Here is a 24,245-nt window from a genome sequence, read left to right on the forward strand (position 1 = left end):
AATGGTTTTGTGTTTCACTCTGTGTCCGTAAAGTCGAGTCGCTGAGTAAAGGAGAGTAAAGAAAGAAGTCCGGGTTTTTTCACCAGACACAACCTTTCAGCTTCACGCTCCACTGACGTCTGAGAGCCGTTGAGACGCACGTTGTATCAAGAGACAAACAATGCCCAGTCACCTGCAGGAAGTAATTCACTCCAGTGTGGCGCCATCTTGTGAGGACGTAGCTCCATGAGTTTGCTGACTACAGAGTCAGACGGTGTGTCAGGGAGTACTAGAGGCACCATTTAGTGAGTATTCATCTTTGTACATGTCTGTCGTCTGTCAACATCACGGTAGTTGTTGGTTGTTTGAGTTTTACACCGTGTCAGCAAGTAAGGTCATGTCAAGGCAAGGAGACAGTAAGACTACTGTAGGTGGTTAGAGTGATTGGCTGGGCTTGTACACAAACGTATACCTGAGATCACACACACACACATATATATATTGTTAGGATGTAAAAGCGAAATGGTGTTGTTAATTGTCAGCCATGGACTAGACCCAGGTGCTATGTCGTCGTCAATGGTTCATAGGTCATAACCTGTGGACGGTGCCAGTCTCTCCCATAATGGTGAGGTCAGAATGTCGTTACCGAGACCTAATGCAGATGTATTTTATTTTCAGTGTTAACTCGTTGTTGACGGTTGTTCCGAGATGGACTTGACAGTGATCCACTATCTCATCCTCCTCCTGCTTAGCTCGATCTTTGTTGTTCCAGATAACAGTAAGTACACTGATGCTGTTGACAAGAATACACATACTAGAGCTGACCACACACACGCCAACACATCTTCACTTGTACACCTTCCCCTCTTGGATATAACTATACGTTAATATATATATAACTCACATATATTTTGATTTTCTGCTTATCAAGACTGTCCCATGTCATATTTTTCACTGTATGCTTTCTCTATCCCACTTTCTATATCGGAATCTCCCAAATCATGCAGAACGACACACACACACCAACAGAGTTACCACATCAGGGTGCACCCCTTTAACTAAAAATCCCACATAAGAAATATATATATAGTTACGAATTCAACTTATACAGATGGAGTTAAAATCTAGAATTTTTTAAGTTAAAGATGTATAAATGTTTCGTCAACAAGTCATACATTTTTGGAAAGTATTATTACCAACTTGTATTAATAATCCGTGGTATTATTTACACATCTTTATATTTTCTAGAAGTATTTTACAATCTCGTACTTTCAGTACAGTAACAGTTACCACAGCTATTCCTGTAACGAGAACACTCCACACATCAAATCTGTGTGTCGTTTGTTTTCAGTGTCAAAGTGTCAAGGAGAAAACTTAAACACCAATATCTATGCCACAGATATATATTTAGTCAAAGTGATTTTTTGTTGGGGAAATACTTTGTGCACGATGTCTAGATGTCTTTTCATGCGAAGAGGTCTGACTGACAATGTTAGATAATCACGGCCCGTAACTATGAAGCGAGAGTGAGTTGTCTCCCCGGGGTAAAATGGAGAACTTAAGGAAAAGTATCTTGTTTCCGAATTTATAAATCGGTGTCTAGACCCCGCGGACTGTTTCTCTATCCCAAGGTATCTTTGCCACTGCTTTATAACTCCGGCTTTAGGACTAAAACTACATGTGTGGAGTTTAGATACATCTTTAAAATTTTAGAAACAAGGCGCTCCCATGTTGCTTCAGAGCAAAAGACAACCTCGCTTCGTAACTACGGCCACACACACAGACACAGAAAACGAGAACTCGAACATTTTATTGACTTCAGGTCATTTCAGACATTGTCACTTTTACACCCTTCCAATCATCTATCCATTCATATGATATTATGAATAAAAACACATTTCCATGCAGAGCAGCATGGGTATACATGGACAGGGGGCGTCACTCACACTTCACATACATCAGGTTCGCTTGTCTCCCTTTCTTATCTAAAAATCTTTGTGAATTAACCATGATAGTTGTCTTACTCCTGCATATTCATGGCAGTACTTGAACATATATTGTTCTTTTTGTGTGTGTGACATGTTTAAGATACTCTGGGCCAAAATCTACATATCGGGAGAGAACAGAAAAGAACATGAGCTTCGTTCTCTGTATAATTTATACAGAAAGGACATTTATTTGTGTTCTTTATCTTGTGTACAAAACGAGTTTTGTGCGTATTTATTTCACTCACTTCTAGACGGAAGTGTATTAAACATACTTCATGTGAACGACAGTGGCAACAAAGCGAGAAGGGGAAGTCCCCCTCTCCACACCCCACACACCTCGAAAAGGAAATATTGCTCCCCACCCGACCCCGAGAAACAAGACCCCACGAAGAATTAACTGAGTAACAAACGAAAAGGAAAAAAAACATGCGACGACTTTTCCTCAGTTTGATGTTACGAAGCAAATTTTTCTTTGAATGCTTGTTGAAATACCTGTAAATACTGTGTATATCCATGTTTTTATTGGCGACATTTATCTCTCTCTCTCTCACACACACACACACAGATTTTTTACACGCTTTACGAACGCATACATATCAAATTCAGAAACTGACTTCAAAAGATATCCAACATCCTCAGTAGACACACATTTATGTAAACGTCTCAATCCCCCATATTATTTGCACATCTTTCTGTTATCTGTCATAATATTTAGAATCATTAAAGTCTAAATTCATAAATACCATAATTATTTGTGCAAGGAGAACAGCTCACCGACAGTCAGTTGTGGTTTGTGTCTGTGTGAAGGTGTGACAGAGTTCAGTACGAGACCAAGATATTTGCCACAGGATTTCTAGAGAGTTAATGAAGATGGAAAATAATGTTCACATAATCACTATGTATAAACAAGCTGTCATATTGGAAGCTCGGCTGATAATGTTGGGTACCCATCAGACGCTGTAGTGTAGGCGTTATACGGGTACACGTCATGGCGGCTTTATTCCACCCGACAGACTGCAGACATGATGGTAGTCATCTGCACTGTGAGATGTAGACTACATCCTGACATTTTAATCTCGGAAACACCGATTCCTGAGTCCAGATTGTACAAAGATCGTAGGTAAAATGTACACTGAAATAAGTTTTAAACTGTATAAAACTTATATGTGACAGTTTCTCCTTCATTTCATCAGCAGCAGAAAGTAACGCGTCTCCGCAACGCGATGTTACGAGCAATCCTTCGGGTGCCATCAACTGCACAGTGTAAGTAAACAGCACGAAGTGTTACTAAATATATCTGTACTTAAGTAAACAGCACGAAGTGTTACTAAATATATCTGTACTTAAGTAAACAGCACGAAGTGTTACTAAATATATCTGTACTTAAGTAAACAGCACGAAGTGTTACTAAATATATCTGTACTTAAGTAAACAGCACGAAGTGTTACTAAATATATCTGTACTTGTTTTGGATTTTCTGTTCTCAGTTTTTTACCTGTCCCTTCTCAGACTTGTTATGGGCAGATATTACAACAAATATTATTTCTGGAGGCTAGCATCACCAAACCTATACAAAGTGACTAGAGTTCAAGCATTGTCGTCAGTGTAGCGATGAAAACGACGTGAAGAAGATGACAGAAATCGTCATGAGCATGAGACAAAATTCCTCTCTAGTTCACTCAGTTTTGTGTTTTCTAAACACCACAGACTGCATTAGTTTTCTCTGAAACAAATTCCAACAAATGTAGCTTACACATTTCAAAATCGTAGCCTTTCAGACTTAATAGATGTTCTTTGATTCACGTGTTGTTTTATCCTTCCACCCTACAATCACTTTGATGTTTAGCAACTTCTTCCAGAATTAAAGACTGCTGCACGAGTGTTGATTCCTGTCTGCAGACATGTCAGTCTCTTGGTGAGTAACATATTATTAAAAGTTTCTTTGCTTTATATGTCAGTTAATTTTATTTAAAAGAATAGAATGTGTGTTTGTGAGAGAGAGAGAGAACGCCTTAGTTTTCTTCTGTCCCTCGTATATTGCCCATGTCTCGCTTTCGTTCTTAAGCGCTACGAGCATACAAATCGTCGTTGATTGTTGTTGTTGTTGTTGTTGTTGTTGTTGTTGTTGTTGTTGTGGTGGTGGTGGTGGTGGTGACTACTTTTTGTGGAGTACTTCAATATCTGTTTCGGATAATGTTTGAGCATTGAATATATTTGTTCTCTGCATGAATCTCTGCAACCGATAAATTAGCTCAGCTTTACAAATCTTTACAAACCTTTTTTTTGTAGCTAAGAAGAAAACCCAATAAGAAGAAAAGACATTTCTGATTCAGATAAACAAAGTAGCTTCCTTTAACATTCTTCCTCCCCTGTTGCGACCTTCTTGAAAACATCAAACGGTGTGATAAGTCTGGTCCGGAATGGCTTGTCGCTTCCTGAGAATGATTTAAATAATGACTGGATTTTGTGGAACGAAAATATACAGATGTTTGACATGTACTGAAGTTTTTATAAATATAAAACTAACGAATGTTTCGAGTGAAACGAAGCTCAACGTTGCTGGCAGAACAAAGCTCTGTCAGGGGTTTGTCACCATGCCTATGAGCTTCTAACTTCTCTCTTTCCTTCTTTTGAGAAAAATACAATGATTAAACTAAATTTTAATTACTGCCATCACAGATCGCCTCAGCCAATGTACACGCCCAGCTAGCAAGTCTAATGAGGTCTTGAACTTTTTTGCTAAAGGCTGGCGAGAAAAGCGGAAGTTGACAGACTTGTACTTCGGGAAGGGAATGGAGTTTGTGACTTGGCTTTTCAGATTTTGTATCTTTTAATGAATTTATACAACTCCTTTAAAAATAATTCTGAATGAAGGTTGTGTCTAAAACGACTAAATCTGCAGGTCGGGGGTCTGTCTTGTCATTAATTTCAGCTCTACCAAGCGACTGCAACTGTCATTGGGAGGACATATGCAACACGATGATCAACTGTTGTCCACAGTAAGGTCACGGCTTTCTGGGGAGGTTATGATGACAGTGTCTCTCTGCCTCTATTCCCCTGCTCTCCTCTCTTATTCTTTTTATCTCTTCTCGTTTCCTTTTTCATTATTTCATCTATTGAAGGCATTCTTAAGAAAGCACATCCAGCTATCACACACCACATCGATTTTTAGTTTTTCGTAGACCATAAATGTTGTCCTTTTCTCAGATGGTGCTCAAGTAGGTTTGTTTGTTTGTTTGTTATTTTTTATAGCAGAGACAAGAACTAAATATGATAAGCCTTATAAATCTTTAATAGCCCATTCATCCCATTCTGATGTATAGTTCCGAAATATATGGTCTAGCTCCCGATCAGGATTTGAAACGGTCCACATATTGCTCTTCCTTCATGGGAAAAGAGGGAGAGATATCCACTGCATTTAGTAAATTATTCTAGATTGTAAAGTTCTGATAAAACTAATTTAGAGATGACAGCAGATGCCTTACGAAGATCTATAAGATGCTACCAAATTTACAGACAAAATAAACGTATGACACCCAAGGAAATCAACGAGGGCATAATTCAGACACTTGCTGAGGACTCCCATTCCTATGCAACTGTGAAGACGTGGGCTGCTGAATTCAAGTGGGGCAGGGTCAGCACAGAAGATGACCCTCGGTAAGGTCGTCCAAAGACCTCAACCACTGATGATCAAGTTGATGGCAATCAGCGTATGGTTTTGGGTGACAAGATGTCTTACTATCCAACAGATAGCTAAGTTCATAGGCATTATGAGGTTCAGTCCACACTGTTTTAACTGAGATCTTGGGGACGAGCAAGCTGTCTGCAAGATGGGTCCCAAGAATGCTGACAACAGAGCAGAAGCTGCAAAGGGTTGACATTTCCATGACACCTCTGACTCCCTTCCAGGCTGACCCTGAGAATTTCCGCCACAAATTGGTAGCTCAGAATGAAACCTGGGTCCATCATTTCGAACCTAAATCAAAGATTCAAAGCAAATGGCGGAAACACAGTGGTTCTCCACCACGAAGAAATTCAAGCAGGCATGGTCGGTTGGCAAGGGGGTGGCTTCTGTTTTGGGGGGATTCTGTAGGTGTAATCCTGACAGACTAACCGAGAATTGCATCTCTCCTCTTCAATATCATCTCATGCAGACGATGCTATTTTTAGAAATACTTTATTTTTATCACTTCCTGTTTTCTCGAGAAATCCAGATGTGATTAAGAGAAAAACGCATTTTCTCGTGCCTCTTCATCATGAAATACCACCAGAATATGTTTTTGTGATACTTTATGCTCTATTTCCGGTGATTTTCGCTCAACCTGTCCTGTAAGAAGACGAGGCAATTAACAATAAAAGAAACTTTCGGGGGATAACTGAAGGCGTCCGTGTTTCAATATTGTTAATGAACCTGAGACAGTCACTACTAACAGTCCGTGTTGTATCCCCTGACGATTGATAAACTTCCAAAATACATGTTAAATAAACACTGTTTCTCGTATTATTTCAGAGAACTATTGACGGAATGTCTCATAGGCATCCATGCCGATGGTTGCAGAACATTCAGTACGTTTCCTTTCGTTCCACTCAGATTTGTTTTCGATGACACGAAACCTTGTGTATACTTGTGTACGTGTATGTGCGTGCGCATCGTGAGCATGTGTCTGCATGCATCTCGACATCTTCGAAATAGGAGAAAGGATTATAACTATTTCTAAAATTAATGTACGATGTTATTCAATAGTTTTAGTTATCAAGTATAAATTAAGCCAATTTTATTTAGCTGATCCAAATGATTCTGATGAGGAAAGATGAGAACCAGGAAGACAAAACAAATCGACATTCTCTCAGTCGGTAGATATTTCAGTAATGACACACGTGGACTTCAATTACCACTTGTTTGTTGAAATATCCCTTGTGGCAGGCATTTTATAGTGCAGAGAGGTCAAGTCCACATATACATGGATATTTGTAGAATCCATGCAGGAAATTACTGATCCTCTAGCAATGGCCAGTAGCACGAGATGTCTCCTTACTGACTTTTCTCCGAAGTAATCGGCTCTGTCGCGAGTTACACCCTCGTCCTACAGCTCTCAAATGTTTAATATATATTCATTTAAAATAATAAAAACGCTTTTATTTAAAATGTTCTACAAAGGGTAAAATAATTGTTTCCGTAGGTCTCTGGATTTTCTTGAATACATATAACTTAAAATATAAAAGCGTGAGGGCCCGGAGCGTTCCAAGTTGTTCACACTTAATGCTGGTAAGAACATTCTGGAAAGAGTAACCTTCCCTACTTTCATTAATCCTTTAAGAGTAAATGAGTAAATCCTAAAAATGATGTGGCCGCTACTTGTACAAAAACTGTTTCAATTACATAGAAATTACAACATTTCAGACATGTATACAGTTTTGTTTCGGTTCTTGTAGAGAGTTGTGCCAACATTAGTTTACATAACTGTGTTAATTAGAGTTTAAAATATTTACATGATGTGAAAGAAAACTTTCCAGGAATACAAGTCTGTCAAACTTCAGTCGATATGATCTGTGGTAGCACCACCACTACAAGCACAGAAATGCCTGAAGGTAAGTTAGTCTCATGTTCCTTCTGTCTGTCTGTCTGTCTGTTTGTCTGTCTGTCTGTCTGTCTGTCTGTCTGTCTGTCTGTCTGTCTGTCTGTCTGTCTGTCTGTCTGTCTGTCTGTCTGTCTGTCTGTTATGGAAGCACTAAACAGAAGAAGACCTTTTTTGTTTCTTTAATAACTAAATGGGACTAGGAAGATAAACATCATTTCATTTCTGAATGTCCAGATTTTCATGCTTATGAAATAGAGCAATGTAGAATTATCTTCAGAGGCAAGTGACATGATTGAACATCTGACAGATAGTACAACTACGGTCAAACAACTTTTCTGGACACATTTTTAAAAGCTCTATAAATAGATGTATGTACAACTACACACATCCTCTGTTTTGTTGTAAGATTATATTTCCTCTGCAGACTCTCCCTCTCCAGAAACTATAACCACTTTGAACACTTCAGGTTCAGAACCAGATTCAGGACCAGAGAGTTCAACCTCCACTGGTAAGTCATGATGTTTTTAAAGGACCAACAATCTGGCTGTAAATGTAGTCTACCACATCTCTGCCATATCTGGATAATCAAAAGCATATTAATGAGCTGATACTTCAGCTAACCAAACCTGTGTGCGCATGTACGCGTGTCTGTGTGTATTTATCTGTGTGTCTTTGTGTTTGTGCCCGCGCAGTCATAATTATCTCAATTTGTGACTATACCAACAGCATGTAATGACCAGTTTCCTCCCAAAACCATCATATCTCCCCCTAACCATATCAACAACCCTCGTGAGTAGTGTTGAACCCTCATTGTCCAAACACCGAAAGTTGAATCGATGGAGGACCAGAAGATTTACTGTATATACATCTCTATACATGTCCTCTACTTTGATTATTTCCACAGAAGCCTCTACCTCTTCAACTCCTACGGAAACTGAGACTACTTCAAGTCCAACACCAGATCCAACCAGCACAGAATTGACTGGTAGGTCGTGTTGTTTGTAAGTCACACAACACCGACATCAGTAACAGTCGGTGCATTAGGATGGAGATTTGTGACTACACCAATCACACCAACAGTTTGTGGATATTTATTAACGGTAGACATGTAACCCCGGACTTAATACACTTGTTCCTAAGTATAGTTGAAGAATTATTTCTCTCTTCAGATATTATTTCTACAAATCCTTCTGTAACCACGTTGACGCCGTCATGGTCATACTTATTACAAGTCAAACAACATTTATTTAAATATGACACAATGAGGTGCTCGTTAAAGAAGCCAACAGAGCTTTAGAAAATGTAAATATATTTGTACTGATGCTTTTATTTATAAAATATTAAATGCTAGTAAAATGTGACAGGTAGCTCGTGTGGGTGGGTGTGTTCGAACCCCCGTATGTCTTGTTATCTGGATTCGTAAGTCTTCCAGTAATATCCACAGTTTGTCGACATACACACACACACACATATATATACAATACTATAAATATTTGTTTGTCTGCATCGTTAATGTAGTATTTCTCCCTTTCTCCCTTCAGATAGCACGACTACAGAAACAATTTGGACATCTTCCGGTTCAACATCAAGTTCAGAGAGTTCAGCCTCGGGTGGTAGGTCATGTTGTTTATAAGTCTGACAATAATATGTACAGTGTGTGCGCTCTTCAGACAAACATAACAGTTCATGTTTTTCTACTGAGGCTTCTCTTTGTTTATCAGATAGTAAACACTAGCATATGTGACAGCGTGTCTGTGTGTTTGGGACCATACATCTATAGGATGAGTGTCAGTGCGTGTGTTTGTGTGTATGTGTGTATGTGTGTGTGTGTTTACCAACATTGTGACTGTTGTAGTGACCAGTAGCCAGGCGAGTGCAGCAGATGACAGCGCAGTGGAGGTGGCAGTGCTCAGCTGTCTAGCTGTTCTGTTTGTGGTTGTTGTGGTTGTTGCCGTGTTTTTCTGGTGGAGAAGGAAACGACAAGCTGATGATGTCAGGTTGGTGTTCATACATGTCGGTGGATAGATGAATATTGATAGGTGCGTTTCTATCGGGATGAGTGTTTGTAAGTTTGTTTTTAGTTTTATGTAAAGGGATGATGATGATGATTGATGATTGATGATTGATGATTGATGATTGATGATTGATGATTGATGATCGATGGATGATGATGATGATGATTGATGATTGATGATTGATGATGTCTGCAGCAAAGAGAACAACCCCAGCTGCCTCTCTGTTGAGACCAACTTACATCACAAGCAGGACTCGTTCAACATTTATGACAAACTTTGTCATGTAAGTTTTGGCCAACTTTGACAACTTTCTATCGTTGTTTATTTATTTATTGTCACGTCATCTCATTTCTCAACTCATTATTATTTTCATCCATTGTCTTTTTTTTTTATTAGGCAGGTCAAACACTTGAAATATTATACACACACTCAGCATGTCATTCTTGAGTTCATGATGCGGGTTCACACAAGTTTATAATTCTCGTTCCAGGACAACAGGAGAACCAACATCGGCAATGCTTTGACTGCAACAACGAACTCACGTGATAACGACAACAACGACGACTACGCCTACATCGATGATCCCGCGATAAACAAGGGCGTTGTCAGGCTGCACGAGGTGACGACCGATGGTCAGCACGCACTCACTGACCCCTCTGTCAGCGGACTGCAACCTGACCTCTCCTCCACCTACACACTCGCCCGACCCACAGACAACGACATTCCTGACCCTCAGCCTCCGGACTACTTCATTCTGGAGGAGAGGGAAAAGAAAGTTTGTGCTGAGCCAGCCCAGTACTTTATTCTGGAGGAGAAAGGTGAGAAGAATTCAGCCGCAGACACCGACACCCAGCAGTACTTCATTCTGGAGGAGAAACCGGAAGGAGGGGGAAGAGAATCCGCCTCCAAGCACATGTCGTCCAGGTCTGAAGTCGACTACTTCGTGTTGGAGAAGGACGATGGTCAAGAACTCGACTGCGCAGACGCGGCGAGAAGCGATGCGTCACGAGGTCCTCCGGATGAAGCCGAGTATTCCCGACTGGATCCGAACAGCTGTCAGGAGTCAGACTACACTTCGCTGAGTCGCCCTCTACAGCCTCCTGATGCCAGAGGCGACAACCCCTACTGCCTGGCCTCGCATCCCGAGTAACCAAGGCGAGTTTCAGGGAAACAAATGCTCTTAGTCAGATGAATGTTAAAAACATAGATGATCATTGAGTATATTGATGGTCAGCCTCATATTTCCTTCACTACAAAACCTGACTAAGTTTGGAATTCTCTTGTGAACTTGTCAGAGGTCCTACTGGAGCTACAAGGCAAAGTGAATGAATAAAAATGGCATTTCTTCGCCTTAGTGGCTGAGGGGGCATCTCTCTCTCTCCTTCCGTTATTTTGTAACCTTGCTGTCTGTCGTTGGTCTGAGATTCTTGCTGGCATCCCTATCATCGTCCTCAATTTTTTTTCTCGCTACATGGTGACACAGAACCAGCTTTCTGATCTACGGTCAATACTCTTCTGGATGTTGGTTAGTTTACTCTGACAGATAAAGTGATGGACTGTGCGATGTAAGCTACATAGTCGTAACACATCTCAGAACGTGAGCAACGATCTGCAAGATTCATATCTTACTCTGTCATGTGTTGCTTGCTATTTAATTATGTTTATGTTTTTACACGAGTCAGTGCAGGAGAGAGGGATAAGATGTTTGTGTACAACGCATACAGACTTACAATGTTGGCAGCTACATGTCCCGTGTCTTTGTTTGTTTGTTTGTTTGTTTGTTTGTTTGTTTGTTTGTTTGTTTGTTTGTTTGTTCGCGTGGGGAGGGTGTTTGAAGCCACAGAATGTTTTTAGTTTTTCTTTATTTCGCTTGTGTTCTTCTGTGATGCACCATTTTGTCTTAGCTTGTAACTAACACTTGTTTAGTGACTAACCCCACTTTTTACAGTTTCACTGTCCTTTGACATTAATAATGTTGATCATTTGTCTCCGACTTTTTTTCATTCACTGTTTATACTGTAAAATGTTTGTTTTTTGTATATATGATACAGTGGGAATGTCTGCGTTACCAGACTCTGATAGGCTAGGACTTGATGCTGTTGTACAAGTATTTTACTGTTATGATCACGTGGTATCCCCTGACTTGAGAAGGTGAGGAAGCAAAGACGGTCTGAAGAGTAAGAAGGTACGAGGATGTTGGCACGAGATCTTTTCCTGATGTCTAGGTAACACGAGAGGTTAGTGAGTGAGTGAGAGGATCGTGTGACTAAAGCAGTCTTGTCGAAGATTCTACTTTAGAGAAAAGACGATAACGACAGGCTACATTTAAAAAAAATTGTTTTAAGGTTATTTGATATCCACACGAAGTATCAAGAATACACTAAATAAAAAGTTTAGCAACAATAAAGCCTAATGGGTTGTATGCAAGGTGTGTCTGAGAGAGAGAGAAAGAGAGAGTGGGGGAATTACACCGAGCCAGCAACTAAGGTTATATCACCAGGGCCGCCGAGAGCCAGCCCGGGCCCCAGGACAGACGACCTCTCCGGGCCCCTTGTACTTGTAATCGTAAATTATTTTTCCAGTATATAATGTATGTTTACAATTCGAATCTCAATAAGAGGAAAAAAATCCACTGACCAAGGCCGGGCCCCTTGACAGCAGCGGGCCCGGGTACATCAGACCCCTGTCCCCCCCTCTCGTCAGGCCTGTATATCACAGCAAGGCAGCCAGTCCTGTAAACAGATGTCACATGCAGAGAAACACAATTAGACATTGAGCAACATCAGTTGACACATTGACACCGAATCCCAGCTTTACCTCACGTGATCTCATGGCGGCCTCTGAGGTCCAGTTACAAGAAACACAGAAAGTTTTCATAAAAGCACTTCCCTGTCTGAACTAAAATGTTTTTTATTTCCCTCTCTGTCCTTAATGTCGAGCTACTTGAGCAAAGGCGGGGTCAGGGGTATTCGGGGTCTTTGGAATCCGGCACAACCTACAATAAACAATTACAGACTGTCAATCCCTCGGTGCACTTGTTAGTGCGGGGCCTTGGGCGGTCCCCCCATGCTCGTCCCTCCCCACTTAGGCTGTGCACTAAATATAGGAGAGTAAAGAAAGAAGTCCGGGTTTTCTCACCTGACACAACCTTTCAGTTTCACGCTCCACTGACGTTTGAAAGCTGTTGAGACGCACGTTGTATCAAGAGACAAACAATGCCCAGTCACCTGCAGGAAGTAGTTCACTCCAGTGTGGCGCCATCTTGTGAGGACGTAGCTACAGGAGTTTACTGACTACAGAGTCAGACGGTGTGTCAGGGAGTACTAGAGGCAACCATTCTGTGAGTATTCATCTTTATACATGTCTGTCGTCTGTCAACATCACGGTAGTTGTTGGCTGTTTGAGTTTTACGCCGTGTCAGAAGGTAAGGTCATGTCACGGCAAGAAGACAGTAAGACTACTGTAGGTGGTTAGGGTTATTCACTGGGCTTGTACACACACACACTGTTACTATGGAAAAGTAGTGGTGTTGTTGATTGCCAACTGACAGTCAGAGATAGCTTCACACACTTTTAAATTTATAACTTATACAATGGCTTCTTGAGCATACACACAGCAGACACACTGGCACCAGCAAACGGTAAACACACACCTACATGGTCAAAGACGACACACACCGACGAAAGGTGATACAAAGGGAGTGCCAAGAGTGGAATTTTTATATTTTCTCTCTGTATCTCTAGAATTCATTTTATAATTACAGAATGCTTTCTATAACTATGCAATTTATTTTATAATTAGAGAGAGAATTTTGATAAAACCAAAGCATTTTGTTTATATTATACTGCAAAGTTGCTATCCAATTCATTTTATACAAACAACTGGATTCTATAGCTATAAAATGCATTTTAGCTATACAATTTACTTCTATAGTTATAGAATGAATTATGTACTTTGGAGAATAAATTCTATACTTATAGAATCAAATTGTATGCACACACCTCCTAGAAAGGTCAAGATGTGGCAGGTCAAAGCAGTGCGGTTGGGTCAGGTAGGGAGTGAAATATCCATTATAGCGCAACCAGTCGCACGATGCTTGCAAAATATAAATTGTAAGATACCTATATCATGTAATATACAGTGCACATACATAACTGATGATCCCTGTACATCAGACTGATGATGATCACTGTATATCAACTGCTGGTGATCTCTGCATATCCCAGACTAGTTACAGACTTTCAACGCTGGGAACGCGCTGACAAAATCAGTTTGCTGCACGTGACACTCGTTCTCCCCATGAGACTTGACCTCAGTGGACAGATGATGAACGGCTGTAAGAAGAGGGTCGTCGAGTTCTACTAATGGTAGTCAGAAGTTTCATTGTCATTGACAGTCGTGTGATGACTAATGATTTTGATTTTGATTTCTAGTGTTAACTCACTGATGATGGTTGTTCCGAGATGGACCTGACAGTGATCTACTCTCTCATCCTCCTCCAGCTTATCTCAGTCTTTGTTGTTCCAAATAACAGTAAGTACATTGATGGTGTTGACAACAACACACCAGCGGGGACCACACACACGTCACACATTTTCACTTGTACACTTCACCCCTTCGATATAACTATACATCAATATACATGTATATATCACTCACACATATATGGATCGTACATTTATGTAAAACATATCCCAACAGGAGAAGGCGTATCACAGACATCAAAGACAGTGGTAAATTAGTTTTTTTTAATTCTGTTATCATGTCATGAACACACTGCGATGAGGTCCTGTTAGCTGTTGAAACACAACTGCACCGAAGAGGTTGCATATTTTATTCATTTTATTTCTTTTGTAGGTACATGCTGTGTTGGAACCTGCAACGGCTGTAACAATAACTGCAACAGCTGTAACAAAACTGCAACAGCTGTAAACAAATCTGCAACAGCTGTTGCAAGTAAGTTGATGATTTAAGCCTTTTCTGCAACAGCTCATACTTCATATATACATTGAAAACGTATACTGGCACTTGCATTGTAAAGTCAAATGTATGAAACGGACCTTTGCAAAGAAACCAGCCTGAGGTAGTTACCCAGAACTTGACGTACCCGTGCAATAACAATATTTAGACACAACTGAATACTAAGTAAACGAGAGTTATTTAAACTGCTTTGTATCCTTCCAGACAATGACTGCTGCCCAACAAGGGGTGATTGTTGCCTGCAAACATGCCTGTCTTCTGGTGGGTAACCCTTCTCTGGCTTGCATGTCAATGTGGTTTATGATAGTATGTGTGTGACATATATATATACACACATAGATTCTGGAACATTAGTCCCCAGTGACTGTTTCTTAGATTATCGTTGGTACGGTGAAACAACAATACCCAGTGACTGAAATTAAAAGTATCGTCCGATTAGTCATCTGCAACGCGTAGCACAGGTAAGCTTTACTTCACACCCCGCAGTAGTAATTGTTTTTTGTTTTTTGTTCCTTTCCACTTTTTTCACATCTTTCTTTGTGTTGCTTTTGTTCTTGTTGTTGTTTATATTATTATTAATATTATCATCCTCATTATTATCATAGGTAATCCAAGCTCGTCCACCTTTGTGTCAACATCTACAACGCGTAACACAGGTAAGCTTCCACTTCACACCCCGCGGTAGTAATTATTTTTTGTTCCTTACTACTTTTTTCGTGTCTTTCTTTGTCTTGCTCTTGTTGTTAGTATTGTTGTTTTCAATATTGATGTTATTATTGATGTTATTATTGTTTTCATTATTGTTATTATTGTTGTTGTTATTGTTATTATTATAGGTAATTCAAAGTCGTCCACCTTTGTGTCAACATCTACAACGCATAGCACAGGTAAGCTTTACTTCACACCCCGCAGTAGTAATTATTTTTTGCTCCTTACCACTTTTTTCGTGTCTTTCTTTGTCTTGCTCTTGTTATTATTATTATCATTAGTATTAATGTTGTTGTTGTTGTTGCTGTTGTAGGCAATTCAAAGTCGTCTACATTTGCGGCAACATCTACAACGCGTACCACAGGTAAGCTTTATTTCACACACCGCAGTAATAATTTTTTTTTTTGTTCCTTACCAGTTTTTTCGTGTCTTTCTTTGTGTTGCTCTTGTTGTTGTCGTCGTCGTCGTTGCTGTAATCATCATCATTATCATTATTATTATCATTATTATTATTATAGGTGATTCAAGCTCGTCCATCTTTGCGTCAACATCAACAACGAGTAGCACAGGTAAGCTTCCACTTCACACCCTGCAGTAATAATGGTTTTTTTTCCTTACTACTTTGTGTGTGTGTGTTATAAATATATTCTCTATTCAGATGTCAACATATACTGTAAGACACTAGAACTAATATGTCTAGCCCTCTAGCCGCATTTGTCTACAATCATTTGACCGGAGTTAGGTCTCTAAATAGCCTACATGTACTTGTCTTTGTGTTCTCATAGTACTTGTGTTTTGTGTAATGTACGACACCTAGCTTGGTATATCTTCTACAATTGTGTGAAAGCACAGTGTGACTTTTGTTAAAATGTCAGTAAATACCTTTGTGTTGAGAACCCTGTTGCATACTGTACAGTATATGTGTATTTACCTTGATAGTGTATGCTTCCCTTGAAACGGGCCGATGGCCTATTCAATAAAGTGATTTAATTCAATGTCTTTCTCTTTTATTTATTTTTTTTTTATTTATTTAGATGATTCAAGCTCGTCGACCTTTACGTCGTCCTTTGCGTCGACAACCACAAGCGAAGTTACAGGTGACTTCACAGGTAAGCTAGTTTCTACTCCACTCCCCACAGTGGTACTCCTTGTTTGTTCACTGGCTCTGTGTGTGTGGGAATATGTTGATGCCTGAAATACATGAGATCATAGTTATTATTATCGCTTTCTTTTCACTCTGTCTTTTCTCTCGTCCACCTCCCCTTCTCTCTCTCTCTGTGACTCGTTTTCTTTTTTTCTCATTTCCTTTCTCTATCACTCCATGTTATGTCATTCTGTCCGTTGTCTTTCTTTTTTCTCTTCACTTGTTTTTTCTTTCTTTATCACTCTCTTCGCTACCTCTCTATGTTTTGTCATTCTCTTTTGTCATCTTCTCTCTTTTCTCTCTCTCTTTTCTCCTCCTTTTCTTTTTTAACTCTCAATTTTCTCTTTTTTTTTTCTCGAGTTATCCTTTTCCGTTTTTTCTCCCTATTCTTTCTCAATCCTATTCTCTCTTTATTTCTCCCTTTCCTCTCGTTGCCTTTCTCTTTTTTCTTTTCTCTTCCTTACTCTAACCCTCTCTTTTTTCTCTCGCTTTTTCTTTTCACTACCATTCTTTTCTCCCTCCCCCTCTTCTATCGCTATCGTCTGTTTCTCTCCTCCCCACTGAGAGTACAGATCATGCTGAACGTTAGTACAGGTATGAGTTGATGTTCCAAGTCCTGACGATTGCAGATGCTAAAGAGAGCAGCTCACCTGTCGTGGCCGCTGTGGTCAGCTGTGTGGGGGCTCTGTGTGTAGTGGTTGCCGTTGTGGTGGGGTTCCTTTTGTTGCGAAGGAAACAACAGTCACAAGGTGTCAGGTCAGTCGACGAAATTTAAGCAAAGTTAAACTATCTGTATGTTTTCCTTATTTAGATGAGATTTATTAAAAAAAAAAAAGAAACGGCTATCAATAACCAAGGGGAAAAAAACCCAGAATATTTGTAGAAAAAATTGGCGTTTAAATCAGTATTATTAGTAGAATTAAATGATGAAGTTTCGTCTGCAGGACAGAGGACAGCGCCATCTGCTGCTCTGCTGCGGCCAACCCAGACGACAGGCAGAACTCGTTCCACGTCTATGACAGACTGTCTCGGGTAAGTCATTCACACTGTCAAAATTATTTAGATGCTGTGCAGATATCTCTGGAATGCTTGTAGACACATTTTCTGTCTATTCCACCTTTTCGCGTCCAGTTTAACTATCGACACGAAGAAGAGCAGTCTCTGTGAACTCTCGTGTTGATGGAGATACAAAAGATAAGCTTTATGGTCTGAAGTGTTTTCAGGTTTATTTGCTGTAAGTCGTGGAAAGGGAGGTCGATGAGTTTTGCCCAAATAGAAATAAATATCTAAGGAACAAAGTTATTGCAAGTATATTGTTGAATTCACAAATATTATCGATATTTCTGATATTTAACTCAGAAATGGTTCGCCGAGACCTCACAATCTACAACTGTTTATGGTTGGTCTCGGCAGACCGCTAAAGTCCAGAGAAATATTTGTTATATTCTAACGATATTGATCAAATAATCTCAATGTCTTTGATGTTAAACCCTCAATCAAGTGTAATGCAGAGCAATGAAATAATGTCATCGTTGATAACTACAATTTCTTTATCTTACATGACATTATACGTCTCAGTCCTTGATTCAGAAACAAATATGGAGATTGAGCATGTTGATATTTATAGTCTCTATAATTATCTCTTGCTTATTTACGCAAGTTAATGACATTTGTTTCCAGGAACACAGAAGAGCTGATAATGACAAGGAACCAGGGAACACACCTGACAAAAGGAGCAAGGATGACGAATACACCTACATCGATGAAGCCACGATAATCAAGATGACTGGGAGACTGGATGAAGACCACCAGCCGGCGACGACTGCCACTGAGCAACCAACAAACGCCAATCCCGGCTCCGGTCTGCACCCTGACCTCTCACCCCTCTACAGACTGGCCGGGGCAGTCAACAACGGGTTTACTGACTCACAGCCTCCAGACTACTTCATTCTGGAGACGGATGAGAACAGGTGTGCTGAACCAACTCAGTACTTTATTCTGGAGGAGAGGGATGAGAAGAAGTCACCCGCGGACACAGACACCCAGCAGTACTTTACTCTGGAGGAGGGACAGGAAGGAGCGGGTAGATGTCCCCCAGCGTCTGGCGCCGACTACTTCGAGCTGGAGAGGCACAGTGATCGACAGTCCGACTGCGCAGGCGTGGCGAGACACGAGGAGTCCAGAGGACCGCCGGAGGATGCCGAGTACTCCCGACTGGAGCCGAACGGCTTGGAGCACTCCGAGTACTCTCTCCTGACTCACCCTGCGCACCAAGCGTCTACCGTGGGTGACAACCCCTACTCCTTGGCCTCGGGTGTCGAGTAATCAGTGGTAGGGGGAAGATGACTCGGACTCGAACTGTTATTCTGTGTGTGTGTGTGTGACTTTCAAGCCTCCAGAGTTTTACTTCATCGTTGTGCTTTATGTTCCAAAGGTTCAGCTGTAACTGTGTACAGACCTCTTACCCATGTCGCAGACTGTGGAAGGATAATATTTATTATATATAATTATTGTTTGTAAGTAACTGACGGTCGATTTTCTTGCTCTGCTACTCGCCATTTAACTCCAAGTGATGGATGACAACACTCGTGTTATTTCTTTATTCACGATGTTTGCTGTGACATGTTGCTGCTTACTGTACGATACAAAGGGGCTGCCCGTGCTACCCGTAATGTGATAGACTGCTTACTGCTCTACCCTTATTAAGCGGCGTTATGACCGCGTGTCATGATTTCTGTTGTCCTCTGCAGCTGTAAATAAATAAAGAAATCTTTGTGTGATAAACATGTGTACATTGTCACCAAGCTTACCTGATGCCTGAGTAGCGCGAGGGGTAGGGGGTGGGGTGGGAAAGAGGCCGGGTGGCCTGGTCAATGATGATGATGATGATGATGATTGATTGATTGATGATTGATTGATTGATTGATTGATTATTACTATTTAACAAACTTGTTCATTTTGTTTAAAGCGTGTATTATTTCCCACACTAAACATTCAAAATACCAATAAAGATTTTTCCCGTTTGTATGTGTATGTGTATTATGTGTATGTCGGTGTGTGCCGGCTGCATCGTTCTGTCTTTCTTCCTGAACTGTCTGGCGATTGATGAGTGACGAAATCTGCTTTTCAAATACATAGAAACTTAAAAGCTCGACAGACAAAAGTTGAGGTTGCAAAGCCATACGAAGAAAGAACTTTGTGCCGACAGCAAACTCAAGGGATGAGGTCAACCTTTCTCGTCAGGATTTCGGATAAATAATCCGTGCTCAGTCAGCCAGATCCCAATATTACACCAAAGATATAAAATGTCAGTGAAAGCAAGGGGCATCGTGACCAGCAAACCAACTTGTTACAGTACAGCCAGGCTGGTGCACTGGTTGCCGGACTATTCTAATTTCTAAATTTATAATTTATAATTGTTACACGAGACACATAAGCCATCCTCCGGTTGTCCGGTGTGCTCACGCCACTGCCACGACTGCACAGAGCTGTTTGGATGCTGCCCCAGGATGTTAAAACCAGGATCATTGAGTATACGTGAGACAGTAACTATAAGCACTGTGAGGTTACTCTAAGTGAGACAGATACTCCGACCCTGATGTCTGTCTAAATACTCGTCATCGTGGCTCGACCTCGCTTGACCCTGTGTCAAATCCATCTGCAGACAATACGGAAGGAAGCGCCTATCGTGGTCACGATGGGTTTTTTTGTTTGTTTTTTTTTTTTTTTTTTTTTTTTTTTTGAATGTGTTAATTTATCTCTGATGTGCGTCCTAATAGTACAAGAAGGAAGCAGATGCTCAGCTGCACATCCTTGTCCTCTCATCTCCTTCTTCCTGCCCTGTGTTAGTGTTTGAGACGAGGCAGTGTATTGGTGAGCTGAATGGACGGCAACAACTGCAGGAAGTAAATTATTCTCATGTCTACTTTTGTTTTTACTGACTACAGTCATTGTGCCACGACTTGCGGTGAGACAACGGTCTGGTAAGTATTTCAGTGTGTTTTCTGACAGTGGTAGACATTTTGTGTGGGGTTATGTTAGTCGTTGGCTTAGATGACTGTTTACATTAAAACGCATGCACGCACACAAACACAACAACAATAACACACACACACACACACACACACACACACACACACACACACACACACACAACACACACACACACACACACACACACACATATAAAGGCACAAACGCACGCACACCACTCATACACACACGCGAGAATAACTCTTCGAAGAAAGTAGGCAATGATCTGGATAGCCTTTCTATTCACAGCTCGTCCTGGAAGCTGCTGTTATTATTATTTGTTCAATTACATGTTCTTAACTAGATAGGAAACCCAGTTTAAATTTAAACTACAAACTAGGTTCAGGTTAGAAAATGGTTCCCACAACTTGCTCTGGGAAACTTTCATGTGGTAGTCGATCCTTGCAACTCACTGGTTGAGCTTGCGTCGCAAAACAAAACATATATATATATTATGTATCATACACTAATTTATAGCTACTACAAACCAAAGTAGTAAGCATAGAATGTAAGGACCTGAACAAACTTGTGGAAAGTCCTAAGGTTTTGCAGGAAGACTTTTCTCTGCCGTGTCGTTTTCTTAAACCACTAAAATAAAATGTCTACCTTATCTCCAACATCAGTCACGCGTGTGGCAGCCTCCATCTTTGATGCCTCAACTGTAGGTTTGCGCAAATTAAAATCCTACATCAAAGTTTTTATTTATTTATTTATTTTTATTCCTTCTTCCACCCTCTACATCGACAACGAGCGCTTTCATCGCACTCTACATCAGGTTCTATCTGCGCACAAACGATTATCATTTGTAAACTAAAGGCGGGTGTAGCTGGACGGAAGACGACATGTGCAGTTTCGTTATCAAACCAAAACAGTCTTGTGATGACTAATTCTGCTGCTGAGTTTTACTTTCTTCCGTTTTCAGCTCGTTGCTGGAGGTTATTCCGGAACTGACGTCATGACGGGCCTCGTTGTCTTCCTCGTTCTGCTCTTTGTCGCCGGAAGAGGGGAGGGTGAGTGCAGTGATGCTGCAGACAAGCACACACAGACCAGCAGTGAAGTCACACTTGTGCCCCTCTTAAAACTTGTAGACATCAATGTTCTAGTCATTAATTTATTTACAGATATGTTGCTGATCGCTGAGTACATTAATATCATTTTATTCTGAGTCCTGCAGAATGCACACTGGCTTTGTTGTCATCAGGGGCCTTAGTTTCTTCTCAAGAAATCATTGCACAAGATCTGGCTGCCAGAAAGCGATTGCTGGATTTGACTTCGTGTTTTACATTATCTGTTTCTTCATTAGACCATCTTGACTGCAGTTGACTGTTTTGACTGCAGACACGATGTTAACTAAATAATAGTCCTCTAATCCCAGGAACATGGATTCCAAACTGAGATATCTCTACTGATCTCTCTTCCAAACTAAATTCAAGATAACGAGAGAAATTTAAAAATGTCTAAAGCTAGATAATGTTCAAGCCCATGTTCTCGTCCATTTCAGATGACATGAATGCATTGGTTGGATCAGCGGACAGTGATTTGGAAGAGTAAGTAACATATTTCAGTACAACATTATACTGACAGATGTGTCTTTCATTGTCAACACTGACCAGCACTGCCGGAAGTCAATTAAGAGACCATCAGTATAAAGATAACAACGATGCCATGGCGATAAGAGGGAAAGGTCACGAGCTTTGAATCACATTACATCCTGTTTCCTCATTCACTGCTCGTTACAAACAATCACAAATCATGTTAGCAGAAATGTAAATTGCCTTTACGATAACACAACACCTTTGTGCCGTAGTTAGTTATTTTGATCCTCTAATCACAGTTATCTCGGTGTTTGTTACTAAGTTTTATGTGTTTAAGACTATCACCAAAGGCGTTCAAAGTAAACTGACATTTTTACATCAAAAACATTTTTGAAGAAACTACCCGAAATAATTATCGCTAGGGTCCGGAGTTACGATACCTGTAATACTAGTTTGCAACAACAACAAAATCTAGTCATTATCAAATACAGAACATTGTTAGCGAGAACTATCTTCTCTCCAGTCACGTTTGCCTCAAAATAAGACTTTCTTGCAGAGAAATACAAGACTGTTGCCAAGAAGTAGCAGTGTGTTGCCAAAAAATACAAGACTGTTGCCAAGTACGCGTACGAGTACGAATAGTTTATTTGTTAGGCCTTTGGGCCCATTCAAAAGGATTCAACATGTCACAAAAAATACATAGTGTTATTATCATGGAATAGCATATCTTTTCTTTGTCGCTAAATATAAAAACTTGGCAAGATTGGACAGTATTGTTTCATTACTTGTTGACATAAGCATCTGCAGTTTGGTATTATTTGGTCTAGTGTAGTACTTTGGTGGAATGAAATTTTTTCTCAGATCTTTCAAGCATGGACAACATAGTATAAAATGGAACTCATCCTCTTCATCAATTTGACACATAGGGCATATTTTACTTATATTATTGACAGAATATCTTAAAGTATGTGTCATTATATCTGAAATACCAAATCGAATTCTCACTAATGCATTTCTGATGAAGCTATTAACATCTAAACTCAAATACATCTCTCTGTGAGTCGCAGATTTAATTGACTTATAGAAACTATACCTTTCACTGCTATTGATTATAAAATCCCATTCTTGCCAGTGGCAATCAATCAATCTTTGTTTAAAACATTTTATAAAATTGCTTACTGATTCCACTCCTTGATTTAGCCAAACATGTCCAAAACCATATCTAAAAAGAAGTAACCTGATCTCAGATACCCAGTTTTGCTTTCCATTATTGTCTAATCGTTCTAACATTTTGTAAGCTCTCCATGGGAGTCTTTGTTGCTCCATCCTTGTTAATTTTATCCAATATCTGACACAGCTTATGTATATGCTAACGAAAAGTGGATATCTGCCAAAATCACCGTATATCATCATGTTGGGTGTGCGTGTACCCACCCCCAAAAATCTTTTCATAGCATATGTGTGAACTTTTTCAATTTCTATACAGACATTTCCATGAAGGCCCCAAACTTCGGCTGCATAACATAAGATTGGTTTAACTTGCATGTCAAATAGTCTGGTAAAAACATTAACAGAATGGTTTCCTATCTTGTATAATGTATTAATGATGCAGAATACTGCTTTCTTGGCCTTAGCAGTTAGGTCTTCAGACGCACGGGAAAAACTTAGTCTTGTGGAGAAGTAAAGGCCTAAATACTTATATGTATTTACCACATTTATTTGCATACCTCCATAGAGCCACCTTTCACTCGCTGCTAAAAATCCCCCTTTTCTAAAAACAACAATATTACTCTTGTTTAGATTAACATTTAGGCCCAGTCGTACTGATGCGTTATATAAAGTATCTAGCTGGTGTTGTAGTCCTACTATAGTTTCGGACATCAATACAATATCATCTGCAAATAAAAGAATGAATATTTCCATAAATTCATGTGTAAAGGTTGCCCCATGTTTTCCATTATTCATAATTTCTAGAGCTAGCTCATTAATAAAAAGCGAGAAAAGTATAGGGCTGCACACATCTCCTTGCTTAACTCCCTTTGTGCACTCAATGTAATTCGTGAAATCGCCTCCACATCTCACACGGGCTTTAACCGATTTGTACATATTTTGGATGCATGTGTGTAGTTTACCATGTATACCATGTTTGGTAAGGATTGGCCAAAGTAATTTTCGAGAGACAGAGTCGAATGCTTTTTCAAAATCAATAAATGCTACATAAAATTTACGATTCATAGCAAATTGTTTCTGGATGATGGCAAATAATGTAAAAATATGGTCAACCG

The 24,245-nt window shown here is 40.1% G+C and overlaps 3 protein-coding genes and 1 long non-coding RNA gene across 6 annotated transcripts in view; all 4 read left to right on the forward strand.

Annotated features, from left to right (window-relative positions):
• The window catches only part of LOC112562597 (cell wall protein DAN4-like), a 27,729-nt gene continuing 3,484 nt past the window's right edge, over positions 1 to 24,245 (forward strand). The window contains exons 1-13 of one of the 3 annotated variants that reach the window (XM_025235933.1): positions 1 to 284; positions 658 to 757; positions 3,161 to 3,230; positions 3,827 to 3,882; positions 4,900 to 4,966; positions 6,478 to 6,533; positions 7,482 to 7,556; positions 7,971 to 8,054; positions 8,451 to 8,531; positions 9,088 to 9,159; positions 9,402 to 9,543; positions 9,757 to 9,844; positions 10,052 to 10,321. In XM_025235933.1, coding sequence (XP_025091718.1) covers positions 688 to 757; positions 3,161 to 3,230; positions 3,827 to 3,882; positions 4,900 to 4,966; positions 6,478 to 6,533; positions 7,482 to 7,556; positions 7,971 to 8,054; positions 8,451 to 8,531; positions 9,088 to 9,159; positions 9,402 to 9,543; positions 9,757 to 9,844; positions 10,052 to 10,321 — 1,131 coding nt within the window. In that variant the 5' untranslated portion in view covers positions 1 to 284; positions 658 to 687. The remainder of the gene's footprint in view (positions 285 to 657; positions 758 to 3,160; positions 3,231 to 3,826; positions 3,883 to 4,899; positions 4,967 to 6,477; positions 6,534 to 7,481; positions 7,557 to 7,970; positions 8,055 to 8,450; positions 8,532 to 9,087; positions 9,160 to 9,401; positions 9,544 to 9,756; positions 9,845 to 10,051; positions 10,322 to 24,245) is intronic. The other 2 variants (XM_025235932.1, XM_025235934.1) reach the window with 2 other exon arrangements.
• On the forward strand, positions 12,261 to 14,585 carry LOC112562604. Its single transcript, XR_003098881.1, has 3 exons — positions 12,261 to 12,901; positions 13,995 to 14,094; positions 14,419 to 14,585. It is a non-coding gene; the product is annotated as an uncharacterized LOC112562604 (long non-coding RNA).
• On the forward strand, positions 16,843 to 19,409 carry LOC112562602. The gene is made up of 3 exons (XM_025235943.1): positions 16,843 to 17,149; positions 17,338 to 17,425; positions 18,074 to 19,409. Exons 1-3 carry the CDS (start codon positions 16,998 to 17,000, stop codon positions 18,716 to 18,718), a joined length of 885 nt encoding a protein of 294 aa, XP_025091728.1. The 5' UTR covers positions 16,843 to 16,997; the 3' UTR covers positions 18,719 to 19,409.
• LOC112562601 overlaps positions 19,599 to 24,245 on the forward strand; it is a 14,892-nt gene continuing 10,245 nt past the window's right edge. Inside the window, exon 1 of the mRNA XM_025235942.1 lies at positions 19,599 to 20,376. The gene's annotated coding sequence lies outside the window, so the exon portion shown is untranslated. The remainder of the gene's footprint in view (positions 20,377 to 24,245) is intronic.

This window comes from Pomacea canaliculata, linkage group LG4 (genome assembly GCF_003073045.1).
Source record: "Pomacea canaliculata isolate SZHN2017 linkage group LG4, ASM307304v1, whole genome shotgun sequence".
In the NCBI taxonomy this organism is placed as follows: Eukaryota; Metazoa; Mollusca; class Gastropoda; order Architaenioglossa; family Ampullariidae; genus Pomacea; species Pomacea canaliculata.